The sequence below is a fragment of the Ursus arctos genome, unplaced genomic scaffold, assembly GCF_023065955.2.
Source record: "Ursus arctos isolate Adak ecotype North America unplaced genomic scaffold, UrsArc2.0 scaffold_24, whole genome shotgun sequence".
NCBI classification, from domain to species: Eukaryota; Metazoa; Chordata; class Mammalia; order Carnivora; family Ursidae; genus Ursus; species Ursus arctos.
Genome location: NW_026622919.1, coordinates 44,459,476 through 44,476,319, shown reverse-complemented (window position 1 = coordinate 44,476,319; position 16,844 = coordinate 44,459,476). Strand labels below are relative to the sequence as shown.

Sequence of the window (16,844 nt, the reverse complement as noted above, 5' to 3'; positions counted from 1 at the left end):
GTTAACTTTCTTGCCCAAAGTCACACAGCAGGTAACGAAAGACTCAGAATTCAAACCTAGGACTGTTCTCAGTGTGAATATTGGGAACCTACTTTGGATTCAAAAGACTCGGTTAGAGACTTGGACCCACCACCACTTACTGACTACATGAACTGGCACAAATCACTTCGGCTCTCAGTCTGTTTCTTTATTTGTGAAATGGGGGTGGTAATATCTACTGAAGAGGGGTTAGCAGAAGTAAGACAATGCGCATAAAGTTCTTAAACATAGCAGATGGTCAGTAAGTGTAGCCAGTGGTTCCCACAGGCCAAAGGGCCACCCCCTGGAGAAATGAGAGGACTCTTTGGTTGGATTAAGGGAGTACAAGGAAAGGGAGCCCAAGAGACCAACCTATGAATGTGAGTTTCTCAGGTGCACATGCTTGATGCTACCCTACAAGTGAAAATCTGGATTTGCAGGGACTTATATCAAAGTCAATCAGGAGGGCACCATTTGCCGTAAAGAGTGGTCCATCAACTGGCCTCTCTCTCCCCGGCCCAGGGAATTCCGGGGGCAGGTAGAAACAGCTCCTTCAAAAGCTTAGGGAGGGGGGCACTGGGCTGGGTCAGTTGGTTGAGCGTCAGACTTCTTTTTTTTTTTTTTTTAAAGATTTTATTTATTTATTTGACAGAGATAGAGACAGCCAGCGAGAGAGGGAACACAAGCAGGGGGAGTGGGAGAGGAAGAAGCAGGCTCATAGCGGAGGAGCCTGATGTAGGGCTCGATCCCACAACGCCGGGATCACGCCCTGAGCTGAAGGCAGACGCTTAACCGCTGTGCCACCCAGGCGCCCCTAGCATCAGACTTCTGGTTCAGGCTCAGATTCATGGTCTTGGGGTCATGGGATGGAACTCTGTGTTGGGCTCTGCAGTCAGCGGGGAGTCTGCTTGAAGATTCTCTCCCTCTGCCCCTCCCCACACTTGCACACACACTCTCTCTCTCAAATAAATAAAAAAACTAAAAAAAAAAAAAAAAAAAAAAAAAACCACCTTAGGGAGTCCCTGGCAGAAAAGGCATGAACTCTGCCTCCTATCTGCCCTCTGCTTATGTTTCTCCAGGACGGTGGTCATCACAGGAAGGACTTCCTGGGAAAAGGATGGGGTCAAAAGGAGGAGGGCTACAAAGCCAGGGCATCGTTAAGATTCAGGGGTGCAGAGCTCCCCTCGCTTCACAGTGTCTTATGTGTCCACCACGGATTCAATTGCATGGGTCTCCTTATCAATCTTTCCCACTCCTCTTTTTTTTTTTTTTGAAGATTTTATTTTTAAGTAATCTCCACACCCAACATGGCTTGAATTCACAACCCCAAGATCAAGAGTTGCATGCTCTACCAACTGAGCCAGCCACTCTCCTTTTAAAAAGGGACTCTGCCACCTGCCTTCAGCCCAGAGTTGGTGTTAGTAAAGTACTCATCAGATCTTCCTCCTCTGTGACCTAGAGGAGCCCAGAGTGCTGGGTTAAGGTTAAGTCAGAGAAATGGAGTTGAACCGGAAGAGGGTGTGCTCTAACCATCATCCTGGTCTACCAGCCGGTGGGCACCCTTGAACTGGGATGCTGGTGGGATGGGTTTTTCCGCCCCACAACTCCCTCAGTTTAGCCACGAGAAAACCAAGAGCCCAGAGAGGGAGAGGGCTTGCCCAAAGCTAGTTAAGAAGCAGGCCACACGGGGCGCCTGGCTGGCACAGCGGTGAAGCGTCTGCCTTCGGCTCAGGGCGTGATCCCGGCGTTCCGGGATCGAGCCCCACATCAGGCTCCTCCGCTAGGAGCCTGCTTCTTCCTCTCCCACTCCCCCTGCTTGTGTTCCCTCTCTCGCTGGCTGTCTCTGTCTCTGTCGAATAAATAAATAAAATCTTTAAAAAAAAAAAAAAGAAGCGGGCCACAGCGTGCCTCTGTCTCTCTTCCCTGACTTCGCAGCTCCAGTTGTGTTCCTCTCTGAGAAGCAGAAAGGCTAAAGTTACATGCAGGCAGGGGCGTGCAGCCATTTCCCTCCAGGCCTCTGGTTCTTCATCTGTTAAATGGGAATATCTTCCCTGACAACACCCGCGTGACGCTTCAGTGAGTAAACACGGGGGAAACGAGTGCAGCCGTAGAACCCTCTGCCTGGTGGCAATGGGAGTCCCAATTGCAGGAGACTCTGAGGGATCTGAGGGTGGGCAGGGCAGATGGGCCCACAAGATGTGGGTCTACCTTATCATCTTCCCCCCAGGCGGGGCCCAGGCCTAGGTTGCCATGGATACCGTGTCCCTGGAGCATCAGATCCAGAGTGTGCAACGCCACATCAGCTTCCTGAAAAAGGAGCAGATGGCCCTGCTGCGAGACCTGCACCTGGAAATCCTGAGGCTGCAGAAACGCTGCTCAGGTGAGGCCACAGGGATGGGGGGCTGTGGGGGAGGGGTGGGGGCGGATCATGGAAGACCATGACAAGTATCAGGACAGCTAAGAAATTTGGCCTGTCCTCCTGGGGGGTGGGGAGGCACTGAAGGTTTCTGAAGAGCATTATGCTGCATTACGAAACTCGAAACTTGGCAATTGTATGGAAGATGAACTGGAGGGGAAGGGAGGCAGGGAGACTCGTGATGGGGCCGATGAAATAGTCCGGGAAGAGATGAAAGGGGTATTAAGGGGAAGACCAGTGGGAGACAGGGTGAAGGAAAGGACTTGGCAACCAATCGGATTTGTGAACAAGACAGAAGGAGGCACCAAGAATGAAGCCAAATCCCAGCCCTGACCTCTGCTCTTGGACCTCAGCTTCAGCTGTCTGGCCCTCTCAGAGGCTGGGCTCTGGCCCAAGTACTCACCCAGGCTGAGTCCCCAAGTACAGCTTCAGAGTCAGTGACTCATAGAATGTGTCAGCTGAAACAGCCCAACATCTTCTTATACAAGAAGATAAACTGAGACCTGAAGAGAGAGAGAGAGAGTGCCACACAATATGCTAGTGACAGAGCCAAGATCAGACCCCAGAGTGCCAGACTCGCAGGTGTGCGTGCCTCTGCAGACTCTCTCCCCAACATGCTCAGGCTCCTACCTCCCTTCCAGCCTCTGCTCATGGGAGGCCCCCCATTCTCTAGACGTAAACTGAGTGACCTGCCTGGCTTCTCACTCTGTGGCATGAGAAGCTGGCCGTCCTGACTTTCAGCCACCACGCCCACCTCTGGCTCCATATACAGAGTCAGCTGCTACATTCCTAGGCCAGGCTCCCTGCAATTTCCCCCGAAGCCTGGATGGCAGCAGAGGCCAGCCCACCGGACAGGGATGGCCCACACCGACTCACCCCTGCCTGATGCCCTTGCCTGATGCATTTTTTCATTGCAGTGACAACATTAAAGGAACATCAGAATGAGTATACCCTAAGACCCTATAGCTCTTGCACTAATTTCTTTTTGCTTTGTCCTAATTCTGAAGACCTGGGTCCTTCCACTCAGGACATAATCCAGGATCCCAGGAAAGTGTGATAGGCTGGAACAGACCCCACCACCCTTCCCAGCTGGGTATGGGACTGCAGCCTCTTGGCTATTGATTAAGGAGATAAAAATAACTCTGGGCTGGCCTGGAGCAGCCACTCTTGGGGATGAAATAACTGAATAAGGCCCTTCTTCCAAGGGGTGGAGGAGTGAGGGGAAGGGAGCAGAACAAAGATTTTTTCAAGGAGATTAAACAGGAACTCAGAGGGATGCCTGGCTGGCTCAGTCGGTAGAGCATGGGACTCTTAATCTCACGGTTGTAAATTCAATCCCCTTGTTGGGCATGGAGCCCTTTAAAAAATAAAATAAATTAAAAAAATATATATATTTATAGGGGCACCTGAGTGGCTCAGTTGGTTGAGTTGAGCATCCAACTTGATTTCGGCTCAGGTCATAATCTCAGGGTCTTGAGATCGAGCCCCGCACGGGCTTTCCCTCTGCCTCTCCCCTGGCTTGAGGCCTCTTTCTCTTTCTCAAATAAATAAATAAATAATATCTTTAAATAAATATATATAAAATATACTGAGACTCAGAAGCTGGGAAGGGGATAGGAGAGGGGACGAAATAGTGTAGGAACCAAGTGGGCAGGGCTTCAGAAAAAGCCTGCCAAAAAGGGGTGCCACTCAGACTGAAGGGGTTTGAGAGATGGGTGGGTGTATTCTGGGTGGTGGGGCAGCCTGGATGATAACAAGAATGGCCCCATGTATTCAGCACTGACTCAGCCCTGGGTTGGGCCCTCTGTTTATTTTCTCTAATTTAATCCTAGCAATAGCCCCTTGAGAGACAGGTGTGATTTTTGTCCCCATTTCACGGATGAGAATACCAAGGCTCAGAGAGGTGTCGTTACTGGCCCAAGGTCACACAGGGTATCTGACCTCACTGCATGCTCTTCCAAAGGTGGGGACTCTGGCCAGAAGATGGGCAGGGAGATTTGATGGATGGGGGAGCGGAGCCCAACTAGGAATCTATCTCTCCTCCCCCATCTTCCCTGATTAAGGGAAAAACCAGCCCACTGGGAGGTAGTGGCAGAGCCAAATCCCTTGGGCTACTCAGGACCTTGCAGGAGGGGCCAAGTTGGCTGAAGGAAGCCCTGGAGGATAGAGGCATCAGGGTCCTCCCTGGGGCTCCAGGAAGGAGGTTCAGACTCAGGTCACAGCAAAAGGCCCAGGTACCTTGGCTCTCCGTCTCCTAGCAACACTTGGCCTCCCAAGGGAAGAGCCAGTGAGGAGGAGCAGACAGAGGGCCCACAAGGCTACACTCCCAGAGATTTGCCACCTTATCCCACGCCCAGGTTCATACCTTCTCCCTTTAGGTACCAGAGTGCATCCCTGCAAGTACACACACTTTCTCCAGAGGAGATGTCCTCTGTCACCAGCTGCTGCCGGGCTCCCTCCTGCCCTTTTCCCAGCTGAGCCATGGTGGAGTTGGGCGAGTTGGGGTGGGGCTGAAAAAATGATCAAACTCAGCTGGCCGAGGGATGGGGCACTTTGGGCGGTAAGGAATGGGGACTGGGAAGACAGGGAGGCGCAGGGGTGGTGGCTGGGCTGCCAGCGCCCTGAAGGAAACCTCTCAACACCGGCACCCTTAGCAGGCTGACCCCGCCCCCTCAGCACCAAGGCAAGCGTCATGTAGGCCTTCCATCACCAGGTGGCGCTGTCCTCCTTGAAGCCCCTCTCCTTGCCTTGTGGAATATGGCGGAAAACAGGGCTTGGAAAGGAGCAGGGCTGGTGTTCAGAAAAGAACACAGGCACAGCAGTACTGGCTGTGAAAATAGTGAAACGCATGTGCCCTATTGGTAAATAGCCACTGCCCTGACTCCCCCTTCACGGTTCCCAAGCAGCCCAGGACCCTCCAGTCTTCCCACACCCACCAACTAAACCCTAAAGCGGGCTGATCCCTGCACAGCAGGGGTCCTCCCTAGTGGCTCTGATTGGCTGTTGTGTTCGATATTTGTATATCACAGCTGGGAAAGAGCAAATACTTCCCCAGCCCCAAAAGTAAGCCAGGCTCCTCAGTCCAAGGGTTGAACTAACCTCCAAACACAGCCCATCACGCTTGCGCTGGAAAGATCTCTGGGCTTAGAATCAGGCCAATCAGGCTCAGGCTGTGCCTTGCACCTCTCTTCATCTCTTCCCCTCACTGGACTGCTGTAAAATGGTTTCGATGGTTTCTATGGATGCTAAGGTTGCCACTTTTACTGAGTTGTGATTCCCTGATCTCTCTCCCACCCTCTCTCTCTCTTTCTGTCTCTCTCATACACCACACACACACACACACACACACACACACACACACACACACACGACTGCCTTTTCTTTTCTCTTCTCTCCCCAGAACTGACTCGTGACCTGGAGATGAGAGAGGCCCAGGCTCATCAGCAAGGTAAGAGAAGGATGACTGGTAGCGAAATGCCATGCGGGCCCAACAGGTCACCTTTTCCCCACCACTTAGTTGGACCCAAGCCTTCTCTGTCCCCAGTCCAGACATGGGGGACAGCCACCCCTCAGCTTGCTGAACAGAGTGCAGGATGTCAGCCCCATTCGCCTACTCGTCTGGGTGACATACTGATGTGCTGCTCATAGATCAGGAGCTGCGTACGTGACCAGGACTTAGGCATGGAGAACCAGCTGAAGTTTAAGGGAAAATGTTGAGAGCCCTATAAATTGCGTTGCATTTTCACACCTAAAGATCTAAACATTTATAGACTTGAACGAATTCTGCCGACTTCTTTAAATGGCAACCAGGGGAAACCTCTTGATGCCTCTGTACTTGGAGGAAGGGGACATACATCCCAAACACCAGTTCTGTAACAACAGCAACCTTCACCCCACCTACTCTCCTTCCTCTGTAAGGGTTTCTGAGGTCATCTGAGCTCAAGGTATTGCCCAGTGTCCTAGTTTTTATCTTCTCTCTCAGTGGGTTTAAGCTCCCTTTCTTTGTTCCCCTACCACTTGTTGATTTTCATATCCTTTCTGGAGTCACCTTTTGCCTACCTTTTGTCACGTTTCAGGTGACAGCTATCTCTGTCTCTACAAATATTCACATGTGTTAATCCCAGGATATGTTCCCTGCTGAAATGGAGCTCATGATCCCGGAGACAGGGGTCCTCAACTCTGTGGGTACATGAGAATCACCTGGGCACATTAAGAAGTGCCAGGTCCCAGGTGTAATCCCAGAGATCCTGATTCAATTGGTCTTTGTGAGGGCCCAGGAAACTATTTTTTAAAGCTCTCTGCGTGATCAATATATAACCACTGTTGAAACGCAGTGCAGTGGGCAAAGGCAACAATAAATAACACGCATAAATTGCAAAATGTAACAAATGCTCTAGGAAAGAAACAGCAAGCTCCGGGCGCACTGATTCCCCTTTCCTGTCCACACTCCCAGGTCCCAGGTCTTTCAGTCCCTCACTCTTGCATGTTTCTCCTACCCTGGGGCTTTTGCACAAGTTCCTCTGTGCAAAGCACCCTCCTCTCAAGCTCTTCACTACTTAACTCCAGCTCATTCTTCCAACTCCTGCTAGCGGAAAGTGCCTCTTCTGTTGAGAAGCCTGATTAGGTCACAGTCTCCTGTGAGTCACGGCATTGGCACATGTCACAGATGCAACCTCACATTCATTTTGTGATTTCGTACTATACCTCTCCCACTATGCTTGCTGTAAGCTTCGTGAGGAATGTTTTATTATCCACCATATCCCTTATGCCTAGCATAATGCGTATAGTAAGGGTTCAACAAATATTTGTGGCATGCATAAATGGTCAGGGAGGGTTTTTGCATTGAAGCTGAAACCTGATGAATTAGAGAGGCCAGAGAGTAGGAGAGGTGCAAGGGCCCGGAGGAAGAGAAAGGAAGGCCCAGCGTAGCCCATGACTGGGGGGGGAGGGAGGGAGGTGCGGGGCTCCGTAACGTGGATCCACGAGCTGCGCAGGGTGGAGACCATCACCTCTCTCTCCATCTGCCCTCCCAGAGGCGGCGTCCCAGGAGCTGGAGAGCAAGTGCAGAGCGCTGGAGTCGCAGCTGGCGGCGCGGATGGCCGCCAACGCCGAGCTGCGGCGGGAGGTGGCGCAGCGCGAGGCGCTGGTGTCGGCGCTGCGATGCAGCCTGCGCGCAGAGGAGCGCCGCTTCCTGGAGGAATTGCGGCGCCGCAGCCATCGTGCCACCGTGCTGGGCACCGAGCTGCAGAAGCACACCGAGGCGGCCGCCTACCTCTCCTGCCAGCTGCACGCGGCGCGCCAGAGACTGCAGACTCCGCGCCCGGGCCCCGGCCCCGCCGCCGCCGAGTCCCGGCCCCGCCGGCGCGCACAGCGGGCCCGCCGCCAGCCCGCCGCCGAGGCCGCCGCCAAGGGCCCGGGCCGGGACTGGGCCGCCTGGGACCGCGCGGCCCGCGCCCTGGACGACGTCGACCCCATGCCCGACCCCGCGCTCTTCCTCTACGCCCGGAGGCCCCCGCGGCCCAGCGGCCGCAGCCCGCGCCAGCCGCCTCCCCAGGAGCCCCCGGACCAAGCCGGCTCTCCAGCCGCGCCCAGCCCGCCCAGCGCTCCTGCGGAGCCGGAGTAGGAGCGGGCCTGCGGGGTGGGGAGTGGGGAAGGCCGGGTCGGCCTCCGGCTAGGGACGCAGCTTGGGCCGCACAGGCAGGTCCCGGGGGCCGCGGGAGCCGGCGCTCCTCCGGGGAGCGAGCGGAAGCGGCCCCAGCTCCCCCCACCCCTTCCAACCGCCCCAGCCTTTTTGTATTGTCCTCCCCCGAGGGGGCTCCTCCGCGGGGCTGAGAGAGTGCACCTTTTTTTGTGGCGAGGACTCGCAGTACGGAGGCTTATCTGGTCCCCACCCTGCTGCGGGGGGGGGGGGGGGTCGCGCCCCGTCCCGGGAGAGCTGACAATCGTTGGACGCGAGGGGGAAGGCCGGGCTGGCGTACGAAAGGAACGCAGTGGCACTTAGCACCCCTAGGCCTTCCAGCTCCCCTCTCGGACTTCCCCCAGCCCCGCACGGCTGCCCTTCCCGCCAAGCCTTCCTTCGAGGGGAAGCTCGGGCTCCGGGCTAGCGGCTGGACCTTTTTGCTCTGACGCCGCTTCTCCTACCCCTACCCCGCTGGTAGGTCCTTCCCGGTGAGCACCCAACACTTTAAAGGCATTTCCTGCCAGAGCCCCTGGTAGGAAAGTGTGACGTGATGGACGTTTGCACTTCCGAAGAGGAGTACAGAATGGGTTCGAGGGCAGAACCTGGTCTAAAGCAGTCTCCAGTTCAGTTCTTCCCCAGGATGCCCACCTAAGTATTTAGGCTGGGAGCTGTGCTAGGGAGCTGTGAAGTCAGCTGCTCCTGCAGGCTTGTGGAAGGGCAGAAACTGCCTTCCCCTTCTGGAGGTAGCTGGGAACCTGAAGGCTGCCTTGGGAGCTTTCCTAGTCCTGTTTATTGGTGCTAATTTTGCCCAGCTGCACCCAGAGGTAGGAAGAAGGGCCGGGTTCCTGGAAGCGACAGTGGCTGATAGAGGTTTGAGTTTGGTGCAGGGGTGGGGGGTGGGGGGGTAGCACACGTTAGTTCCCAGGCTGGTCCCCTTCAGGGATGCCCCCAATCCTACCAGAAATGGCAGCGGCCAGCTGGTGCTCAATGTAACCCTTTGCCTAGGATGGGGAGTGGTGAAATGGAAAGTGGGACATCCCACCTCCTAATACTTTCTCCCCAGCTCCCCTCTCCTGACCAAAGGCAGGAAGTGTAGTTTCGGTCCAGCCAGACCACAAGCCCAGCCCCTAGAAAGACAAATCCTAGAGCGCCTTCCCCCATGCCAAGCCTCCTCTGTCGGTCCTGCATTGAGTCCTAAGTGCCTGTGAGGTCTTCCAGGGGCTGCTGAGGGAGTGTGGGGGGCAGGGAGAGGCCTTTACCTCACTCACGGATAGTGCATCCTGGCAGGTCTTGCTTGCCCTGGCTGAGGCCAAGCCTCTGCTCTGCTCTGCTCTGTCTCGGAGACGAGCAGAGCCAATCTCTGGGGGTGGAGAACCCTCCCATCACGGGCCCTGTAATGAACAGGAGGAACCCACAATCATGTTCTCTTTCGCTCTGTGTGTCAGAGGGTGTGGGAAATCAATCAGCAAGAAGCAAAACCAGTGAGCACACTACCAGCCCCCACAAATATGCTGTCCTCTCCCAGCTGACTGCACTCAGGACTGCTGAGACCACTGAGCAATAACCAGGCCTCATCCGGGTATCCAACCACTGGGCGTCAAATGCCCAAGGTGTGGACGCCCTTGGGACAGACAGTGTTCTCTCTCTCTCAGTCTAAGTTGGGCCACAGCGGTGGCCTGGGGTCCTTGCTCTCCTGCCCTGGCCTCTTACCCTTCTCTCCCACCCCATTTTTGTGCCTCTGCCTTCCGTGTCTCCCCTCAGGTGTGTGTGACTCACTGTACCCCTGGTCCTGTTGCCTCCCTTTCAGAGGTGTCTGTGTGAGGAGCCGTCTCTCCTCTCTTGGCTGCACTCTCTCAAAGGGACCCAAAGGACTGTGTGGGAAGGAGGGATAGGGTGTCTTTCTGGAGCAGCCCACCCAGACCCTGAGCTTCCACAACCACACTTTTGGGGTAAACAGGGTGACTCTGTTCTGTTGATTCTCCTACAGAGATGGTGACTACTTTATCCACCCACCCCCCTACTAAAAGCCATAGCTATGCCCGCCTGGCCTCCCCCCAGCTCTATAGCAATAGCCCTTTTCCCCCCTTCCCTCCTGGGGACCCAGAGTGTCTAGCTGGGGGCCTCTACCACACCCCTACCCCAGGGAGCCTCCAGTGACCTGCCTGCATTTCCTCAAGTGACCCCATCAGCACCTCTGAACTCCTATCCCTCTTCTAAGCGACCAGCGATAATGACACTTAATTATTTGTGGGGTGCTTGGAGATCCCCCAGATGAAAGGCTCTGAGAGTGCTGGGGCGGCTGACTTGCTGACTCTCACCTGAGGTGTTGAGGGTCTGGGAAAGGAAGCCAACCCTACTCCACATAGCAAGCTGGGGGAGGGGCTGAAGCAGGTGGAGGTTTCCAATTTTAACAAATTCCTCTTCCCCGTTCTTCTGGAAATAATGGACTAAAGACTTCCCTCTATCCACCTGCCCCTGGGGTTTGGAACAGAACCCACAGTGCAGCAGAATGGGACTGAGAGTCAGTAGCCTGCCCTTGGCCTCAGGAGCCCCAAATTCCTTAGCCTCCAGCCCTCTCCCTCTTCTAGCCTGGGGGATCCACCTTGCCAAAGGAAAGACCCCCTCCCATAAGCCCCTGGAATGCCTGGGTGACTAGAAGAGAAAGGATTGTGTCTCCTCCCCGCTCCTCCCCTCTACTCTGCAGCACAAATCCCCACTGGGGGAGGGGCATGTTGACCAGAGCACTCTGCCCTAAGTGGAGGTCCAGCCACACCACAAGTGTGGATAGACCCAGGGAGGAGAGCTGCAGGTGGGGACCCCTCCCTGTTCTGGAAGCCAGCCAGGGACCAGTGAGCAATGCAGCATGAGGCTCTGTACCCCTGCCCCCCATATCCCACCCACAGTGGTCTGCAGTTTGGGGGACCACTCCAGGGTTGAAATGTGGTAGCCCTTCCCCAAATCAGCAACAGAATAGAGGTCTCCCAATGGAGGGGAAGGAGGCCAGGGGGGTGTGGAATAGCATCTCCTTAGTGCAGAGAGCTGGGGATCCCTGAGCACACTCTCCCTGAGAGGCCAGCCTCGAATGGGGGACATGCAAGGCTTCGGAACCACCTGGCAGGAGCCCCATGGGTGGGGCAGAAGGATCCTGCTCCAAATTCTCTGTTGGCTGCGCTTTTTAATCCAATGCTTTTCAGAGTGTACTCACTCACCCACAGAAATAGAACCCTATGCTTTAGGGGTGACTGTCATATGCCTTATTCTTAATAAAATATCTGAAAAACACGCAAGTCAGGCCTCTTCTCCGTGGACACTCTGCCCTACTCTAACCTCTGTTCCTGCAGGTGTGGGAGAGGATGTGGAGGACGTGGAGAGTGATTTGGGAATCAGCTGGCGGATTGGGTGAGACGGGGAGCGGAGACTCTGGAGTCTTCTCACTGGATATTCCTCACAAGGCATAAGGTACTCATCTGAGGTGTCCCAAACGCGCAGGCTAGCCCCGACTCTTTCTCCATGCCGCCCCAATCGAAATGAACAAATGAGACCTTAGATCTGAGGGTCCTGGCTAGGATTGAGAGATATAGACTGGAAGTACTCCAGGACTGGAACTGCCCATCGTCTTGATCGGGAAGGAATCCCGGGTTCTGGCAGCTTTGGCCATGCTGGTTCCCCTTCCTTGACACCCAAGCCCACCTCATCCAGCTGCAAGAAGCCCAACATCCCAGAAATGAGCCCTATTCTTATATTCCATTAATGAGGGTTATGCTGAGGCTGCAATTAAGGAGCTCAGCACCCCCCCCCCCAAGAATTTAAGCCGGTACATTTTCAGTGTAGGTCTACGTTGCAGCCGACTCTAGGAGAAAAAGCAGCAGCCCGGCATTCTAAGGATTTGGGGGATATATTGGTTTGCCAGCAACCCTTCTGATAATAGGATCCATTGTTTCCTTTTGGGGAACTTCCCTTCTACTTCAGTTGGCATTGAGGGGGTGGGGAGCTGACTCTACCCATGTGACCTAGGTAAAGTAAATCACACTGATTGGGTTGGAGATGGGCACGTGACTCAGTCTGAACCAATGAGAGTCTGTCTCAGGCCTTCTGTGGCAGCCATTCATTCAACACACCAAGTTAGATGCTAGGGATACATCAGTGAACAAAACAGGACTATTGAGAAATGCAAACTCTTGGGTGGCTAAAATGGCAGAATATCAGCCTGGAAGTCTGGCAGGCTGTTTGCCACCGCAAGGGATAGGGCTGCCTGAATATGAAGCTTTCACACCAGAAGCAAAAGCAGGAGAGACGGAGACAACTCCTGATAATTAAGCTGCTGGATCCAGCTCTGTCTGCATCCCATACACCCCTGCCCCTTTCAGTTATGTGGACCAATAAGCCTCCTCCTCCTATACGTCTGTTTTTAAGTGGTCAGCATTAATTTGTGCATTTTTAAAAAATATTTTATTTATTTACTTGTCAGAGACAGAGCACACAAGCAGGGGGAGTGGCAGGCAGAGGGAGAAGCAGGATCCCCGCTGAGCAAGGAGCCTGACGTGCGACTCGATTCCACGACTGCAGGGATCATGACCTGAGCCAAAGGCAAAGGGTCAACCAACTGAGCCACCCAGGTGTCCCTAATTTGTGCATTTTTTAACTTTATTTTTTTGAACTAATTTTAGACTTTGAGAAATTTGCTAAAATAATACAGAGTTCCTGAATACCCTTTACCTAGCTTCCCCTTGTATAAACATCTTGCTTTGTCGTAGTACAATTAAAACCAAAATTGACATGGGTACATGTCTATTAACTAAGCCACAGACCTTATTTGAATTTCACCAGTTTTTCCACCCTTGCCCTTTTTCTGTTGCAGGTGTTCTATCCAGGACCCCATTGCATTTAATTATCTTTCCTTAGTTCTCTCAATCTGTGACATACTTTTTATTTTATTAAAGATTTTATTTATTTATTTGACAGAGAGAGAGGCAGCGAGAGAGGGAACACAAGCAGGGGGAATGGGAGAGGAAGAAGCAGGCTTCCCACTGAGCAGGGAGCCCAGTATGGGGCTATCCCAGGACCCTGTGATCATGACCTGAGCCGAAGGCAGAGGCTTCACGACCCAGGTGCCCCTGCGACATACTTTTTAAAACCATTTTAAGTTGGGTTTCGCTGTCTTGATCCCAAGAGTCATGATGATGTCGAAGAACAATCAGTGGAGGGAAAACAAGTGGACCCCAACCAATAAATTACATTGAATACAATATTTGCAGAGCTCTAGGGAGGGGGTAACCACTTCCAGCCAAGTCATGTGTATTGATTCCTACCCAGTATATCCAGATGGAGCAGGCAGACAGGCCTGGGCTGCCCCATGTCAGCTCCTTGCTCCAGCCTCTGGGGATCAGATTTGAGCCTAGGATGGGCAAGGACCAGACCTATAGCAATTCCCATTCTGAGAAGTATGGCCCAGGCTTCTGCTTGTCCATCACCTTCTATCTCCTGGGGCAGCTAGGAGAGGGAAGGCCCAGCCCTGGATAAATATCTGCCCAGGACTCTGGGGTGTTATGTTCAATTCAAGAAAAAGGAGAGAAGGGGTAATTGGCCTTAGGGTCCCCTCACAAACCTCTAAGGATGCTTGGCTGAACCCAGCCCAGAGACACAGTACAGGGTGGAGATATGCAATGTCAGCACCAGATAACTCAGAGATCATGTATGCAACCCCTTCATTTTACAGATGGGGAGACTGAGGCCCAGGGCATCTCTAGGACTATCATTCCTTCCTTCCTGGCAGTTCTGCCCACACAGGTCTGGCGTTGAGGCAGATGGAGCATTTCCTCTCTTATGGGTCCTTGGAGTCAAGCCAGTAAGGTAGGGGGACTCCCTCCTGCAATCCAGGAGTCTGGGTTCCTGCTCACTTCTCCAACCCCTTGGGAACTCTGAAAGGGAGCGGGGAAATAGGAATGCCCAGCTGAGTGGGTGTATTCATCGTAACACTAATTAGGGAGGTGGGAGGCTTTAAACAGGCTAATTATGTAGGCTGGGTCTCAGCCCTGATAAACCTCCCTTCATCCTTAGTTAGCATCTTTACCCAGGAGCCCTCGAGATGGGAAAACTGAGATGCTCAGGAACGACACCAAGGCAGCCCTGAGGTTGGGGACCGTGTCATAGGAGATTGCTAGGGAAAGGGAAGGGATCCATGGAAGCTAAGTTGCAGGTTTTTAAGGCTGCTGGGACTGGTTGGTCACTAGACCCATGGACAGATTGATGGCGAGAGCACACATGCCGACCAGTAGGCACTCAGCTCCTGACCATGAAGATGAGAGAGGAAGGCCAGGGTATGGTACAGGCTGGTACCTCTCCAAGGCTCAGCCTGGGTCTCAGCCATGCATTGTGGAAATGATCCGAAGCTCTGGATACAAAAGTCAAAGCATACAGTTCACAAAAGGGATATCTACAAGGAAAGCCTACATATTATAAATAATGATGGGGATCAAAAGTGAAACCCTGCGTTGCTAGCAACACTCGCTCCTGAGCATCCTGTGGAGCCCTCAAAAGGACTGCTTGGTACTCTCTACACATGGTTCATCCATTCAACCAGCAATGTGCATGAAGCACCTACTCTGCTTAAGGCTTTGGGAAGATGCTGGGGATGCCCAGATAAATAAGGCACAGTCCGTGCTTCTAAGAAGACCCCCAGTCTAGGAGCACCTGGGCGGCTCAGTTGATTAAGTGTCTGCCTTCAGCTCGGGTCATGATCCCAGGGTAGGCTCTCTGCTCAGCGGGGAGCCTGTTTCTCCCTCTATCCTGTGCCCGCCACTCCTTCTGCTTGTGCTCTCTCTCTCTCTCTCTCTCTGTCAAGAGAATAAATAAAATCTTAAAAAAAAAAAAAGAAGAAGAAGAAGAAGAAGACACCCCCCCCCCCCCAGTATAGCAGCCAGATGCCTCATCTGAGAACCACACATGCCAGCATGGCCAAGGCAGTCTCAGTTTATGCCTGTTATCCCAATGCCATTATTAATAGTGTCCACTTTCACTCTTGAAAGTGTCCTGGTTTGGCGGACATAGTCACCTTAACCACAGCACAGGGTATAGGTACTGGTGGGAATAGTTGTGTAAAGTGGGGTTGTAGTTGCTCTTAAGACCGTGATGAAGAGGGGGCACCTGGGTGGGTCAGCTCAGGTCATGATCCTGGGGTCCTGGGATTGAGCCCCACATGGAGCTCAGCATGGCTCCCTGCTCATTGGGGAGCCTGCTTCCCTCTGTCCCTCCTCTGTCCCTCCCCTGTCCCTCCTCTGTCCCTCCCCTGTCCCTCCTCTGTCCCTCCCCTGTCCCTCCCCTGTCCCTCCCCTCCACCTCCGCTGCTCATACTCTCTCTCCCTCAAAAAAATCTTAAAGACCATGATGAAGAGACATTGGTGGAGGCAGCATGAAAGCAAAAAACTGTGCTTGATATGTTACCGGAGGTCAGACCACCACACTACAAAGTGGCCAGAGGATGAAGCTTTTTGTGTGAATCTGTTTCTCTATCACCAGTCTTGCTACTCCTAGTGTTTAAACTCAGCGATATTTCTGGTTATGAGTAACATTACCAACATGGAAGGGGGCTTCTACCTTCAGCTACACTGGACTACGTACAATTTTCCACATTCCATGAATTTCACGGTACAAAGTACCCATCAGGTGGGAGACTGGTTAAAAGAGTTATGGTATCACCACACAATGGAATATAATCCAGCCGTAAAACAGAATGAGAAAGCTCTTTGTGTACTGATACGGAACAATCTCCAGAATGTATTGCTAAGTAAAAAAATCAGGGGAGGGGCGCCTGGGTGGTTCAGTCGGTTAGGTGTCTGCCCTCATCTCAGGTCATGATCCTGGGAACCTAGGATCCAGCCAGGATCACATTAGGCTCCCTGCTCAGTGAGGAGTCTGCTCCTCCATCTCCCTCTGCCTGCCGCTCCCCCTGCTTGTGCTCTCTCTCAAATAAATAAATAAAATGTTTTTTTAAAAAAAAGTCAGGGTAAAGAATAGCAGGTACAGTGTGTTAACATTTGTGTAATGAAAGGGGAAATATTTATACACACTCTTATATGCAAAGAATATAAAAGAACTGGTAACCTTGGTGATCTGTGGAGGGAACTTAGGTGGCTGGGGGTAGGTGAGAGATTTCATTGTATACCCTTTTGTACTTTTCGAAGTTTAAACCATGTGAATGTGTTACCTATTTAAAATTCTAAGTAAAATTAAAATATTTTAAAAATAAATGAGTGAATAAATTCCCGGAGCCCTTCCTTCTATGTCTGCCCATATAATTCCTCTGACTTGCTCATTAAAATCCTAATTTGAAGCTCAGTTCAGAGCCACCTCTTTCCAGAAGCCCTCCCTGACTGCCTCCCCTGCACACTTAAAACAGCCATCTTTATGGGGCGCCTGGGTGGCGCACTTGTTCGTTAAGCATCTGCCTTCAGCTCAGGGCGTGATCTGGGGGTTCTGGGATCAAGCTCCATGTTGGGCTCCTCCGCTGGGAGCCTGCTTCTTCCTCTCCCACTCCCCCTGCTTGTGTTCCCTCTCTCACTGGCTGTCTCTCTCTCTCTGTCAAATAAATAAATAAAATCTTAAAAAAAACAACAACAACAACAACCCAGCCATCTTTAAAGGCTTTTATTCTGTAGCCATGGACACGAAGTTGCTGTGTGCATTTCACTTTATCCAGCAGATTGAAACTTCTCCTGGCAGGGGTCTGATATC

At 52.7% G+C, this 16,844-nt stretch overlaps 1 protein-coding gene and 1 long non-coding RNA gene across 2 annotated transcripts; both read left to right on the top strand.

The window, feature by feature from the left end:
- The first annotated feature begins 2,268 nt into the window (after window positions 1–2,268).
- On the top strand, window positions 2,269–8,057 carry CCDC92B (coiled-coil domain containing 92B). Its single transcript, XM_026517881.3, has 3 exons — window positions 2,269–2,398; window positions 5,835–5,882; window positions 7,468–8,057. The coding sequence occupies exons 1-3, from the start codon at window positions 2,269–2,271 to the stop codon at window positions 8,055–8,057; spliced, it is 768 nt and encodes a 255-aa protein (XP_026373666.1).
- A 315-nt stretch (window positions 8,058–8,372) lies between these two features.
- LOC130544702 (uncharacterized) lies at window positions 8,373–14,985 on the top strand. The gene is made up of 2 exons (XR_008961188.1): window positions 8,373–11,573; window positions 12,583–14,985. It is a non-coding gene; the product is annotated as an uncharacterized LOC130544702 (long non-coding RNA).
- Window positions 14,986–16,844: the final 1,859 nt, after the last annotated feature.

What these genes read in the sequence shown, in the direction of transcription:
- CCDC92B (XM_026517881.3), top strand. Translation starts at nt 2,269, where the DNA reads ATGGATACCGTGTCCCTGGAGCATCAGATCCAGAGTGTGCAACGCCAC. An exon ending in GCTGCAGAAACGCTGCTCAG is followed by an intron (nt 2,399 to 5,834) that starts GTGAGGCCACAG and finishes TTCTCTCCCCAG; the next exon opens with AACTGACTCGTGACCTGGAG. An exon ending in GGCCCAGGCTCATCAGCAAG is followed by an intron (nt 5,883 to 7,467) that starts GTAAGAGAAGGA and finishes CTGCCCTCCCAG; the next exon opens with AGGCGGCGTCCCAGGAGCTG.